Genomic DNA, 2,191 nt, shown 5'->3' on the forward strand with positions numbered 1-2,191 from the left:
ACACACACACACACACACACAGACATCTAAACAAAACACATACAAAAGCACAAAAATTATTTTATTCGCGGCAACATCTGATGTGGCACATAGGGACCAGTTAGTTTTTTAGTAAGAGTTTTACGGCACTTGCAACACAATACGGTCATATAAGTGCCGAAGATTAGAAGTGTTACAAGAGAGTAACAAACATAAAACAGAAGGAGAGATCAGGACGATAGATGTCTGAAAGGAAAGAAGAAGCAAAAGCAAACCCCACGAGAGCACCCGCCAACAACCCACTGCCGCAACATATGATGTGGCACATAGGGAAGAGATCCCACTGAAGAAACACTTGAGCACCTCACGTCACTAACCTTTCAGCATGTCTCTGATGGCAGAACGGGGCACCTAAGGAAGGAGAAACAACAATAAGGCCTGGCACGAACAACATCAGGGACAATAATAATAAGGATGACGATGATGATAATACTGATTTAAAAAGTCCTTTCCAATTGGTTTGGGCTTTGTTCTCATTGTTATTTGTAAAATCATTTCTTGAATTTTCATATATTTATCTTTCGCATTGGCAAGTCCACAAAGACCAATGCGAGAAAAAAGAGAAAACATGTTTTCCAAGACAAAGACAAACTTGTATTCTCAGATCCTCAAAAACATATCTTTAGTTTTCGTAAGCATTTTATGGCACTTGCAGCACAATACGGTCATATAAGTGTCAAAGAACACAGGTGTTACAAGAGAGTAACATCCACAAAAAAAAGAAGGAGGAGAGATAAGGACGATAGATGTTTGATAGGAAAGAAGGAGCAAACCACACCAGAGCACCCACCAACCACCCACAATCTAAGACATAGTTTAACATCAGTACATGATGCAATGCAGAGAAAGAAACAAACAAATATTTATTATTCATTAACATTAACATCAAGCTATTGTTTCTAGATTTCCGTAAAAGTAGCATTCAACACTTACCCAGCACTGGTTCGGAAATGATGTGCAGAGACACGGTGGCAGGGGGAGAGAACTCTGTCTGGCCGATGTCACACTCCAAGTATGCCACAGACTTTACACTGGAAGAAACAAGCCACTAGACATTAGTTTTATTTCTAGTAAGTGTTTTACGGCACTTGCAACACAATAAGGTCATATAAGTGCCGAAGATTAGAGGTGTTACAAGAGAGTAACAAACAAACACAAAAAAGGAGGGGAGATAAAGACGATAAACGTTTGATAGGAAAGAAGAAACAAACCACACCAGAGCACCCACCAACCACCCACAGCCACTAGACATTAGCCACAGACTTTACGCTGGAGGAACCAAGCCACTAGACATTAGTCAACTCACATGCATTTATATCAGTAGGAACAAAAATTCTACTTATGGCATTTTTTGCTTTGTTTTAGTTTTAGTAAGTGTTTCATGGCACTTGCAATAATATGACTCATACGAACATTTGAGATTGCAAAACAAAATTTCATATGATTTCATTATTTCAATCAAACGTATTGTCAGAAAACAAACAATCCTATCCAAAAACTTGATTTATTAACTTTGCATTTTAGTTTTAGACCGATAAACTGTCAGTCCATAGCCTCTGAGACGAACGGTGAAGTATTTAAAAGATGATCAAGACAACATGTTCAACCCAAAATGGCTGCATATTATCAAGGACTAATGTCAAAAACAAAAAATACACCACAGGCAAATTCACTTTTATAGTCACTGTCACAAGAAAAAAACAGTAATTCTATTTGACCCTTGATTTATACCGTCAATAAATTGACTGATCAATAACAACTAGCGGCTTGAGGTCACAACACCAGAGAATCCGGCTTCCAATCAAGAGGAAGACCAAGAAAGACTTGGCTGGGCTGGATGGGGTTAAAAAGGTCCTGGAACAACATATCTATCACAGACGCTACACACCTAGCCTAGGAACGAAACTTGCACCTCCCTTCGACATTCTAAGGATCCCAGAGGAAGGAAAAACTTTGTTTTTTAAAGTAAGTAAATAACAACAACACACGGTCAGTGAAAATACTACAATGAAGTTACTCATTGCTATTGTGACAGACAGCCATGTCACACAACCTTTCATTCGTACCAACTGCAGTGAGGTTACTGAACACACAGAGAGAGAAGGAGGAAGGGAGGGAGGGGGGGGAGAGAGAGAGAGAGAGAGAGAGAGAG

At 39.3% G+C, this 2,191-nt stretch overlaps 1 protein-coding gene across 1 annotated transcript in view; it reads right to left on the reverse strand.

The window, feature by feature from the left end:
* LOC101854348 (polynucleotide 5'-hydroxyl-kinase NOL9) overlaps positions 1 to 2,191 on the reverse strand; it is a gene marked incomplete in the record, with an annotated part of 17,512 nt that overhangs the window by 10,310 nt on the left and 5,011 nt on the right. The window contains 1 exon segment of the mRNA XM_013085284.2: positions 973 to 1,070. Coding sequence (XP_012940738.1) covers positions 973 to 1,070 — 98 coding nt within the window.

This window comes from Aplysia californica, unplaced genomic scaffold, assembly GCF_000002075.1.
Source record: "Aplysia californica isolate F4 #8 unplaced genomic scaffold, AplCal3.0 scaffold00362, whole genome shotgun sequence".
NCBI lineage: Eukaryota > Metazoa > Mollusca > Gastropoda > Aplysiida > Aplysiidae > Aplysia > Aplysia californica.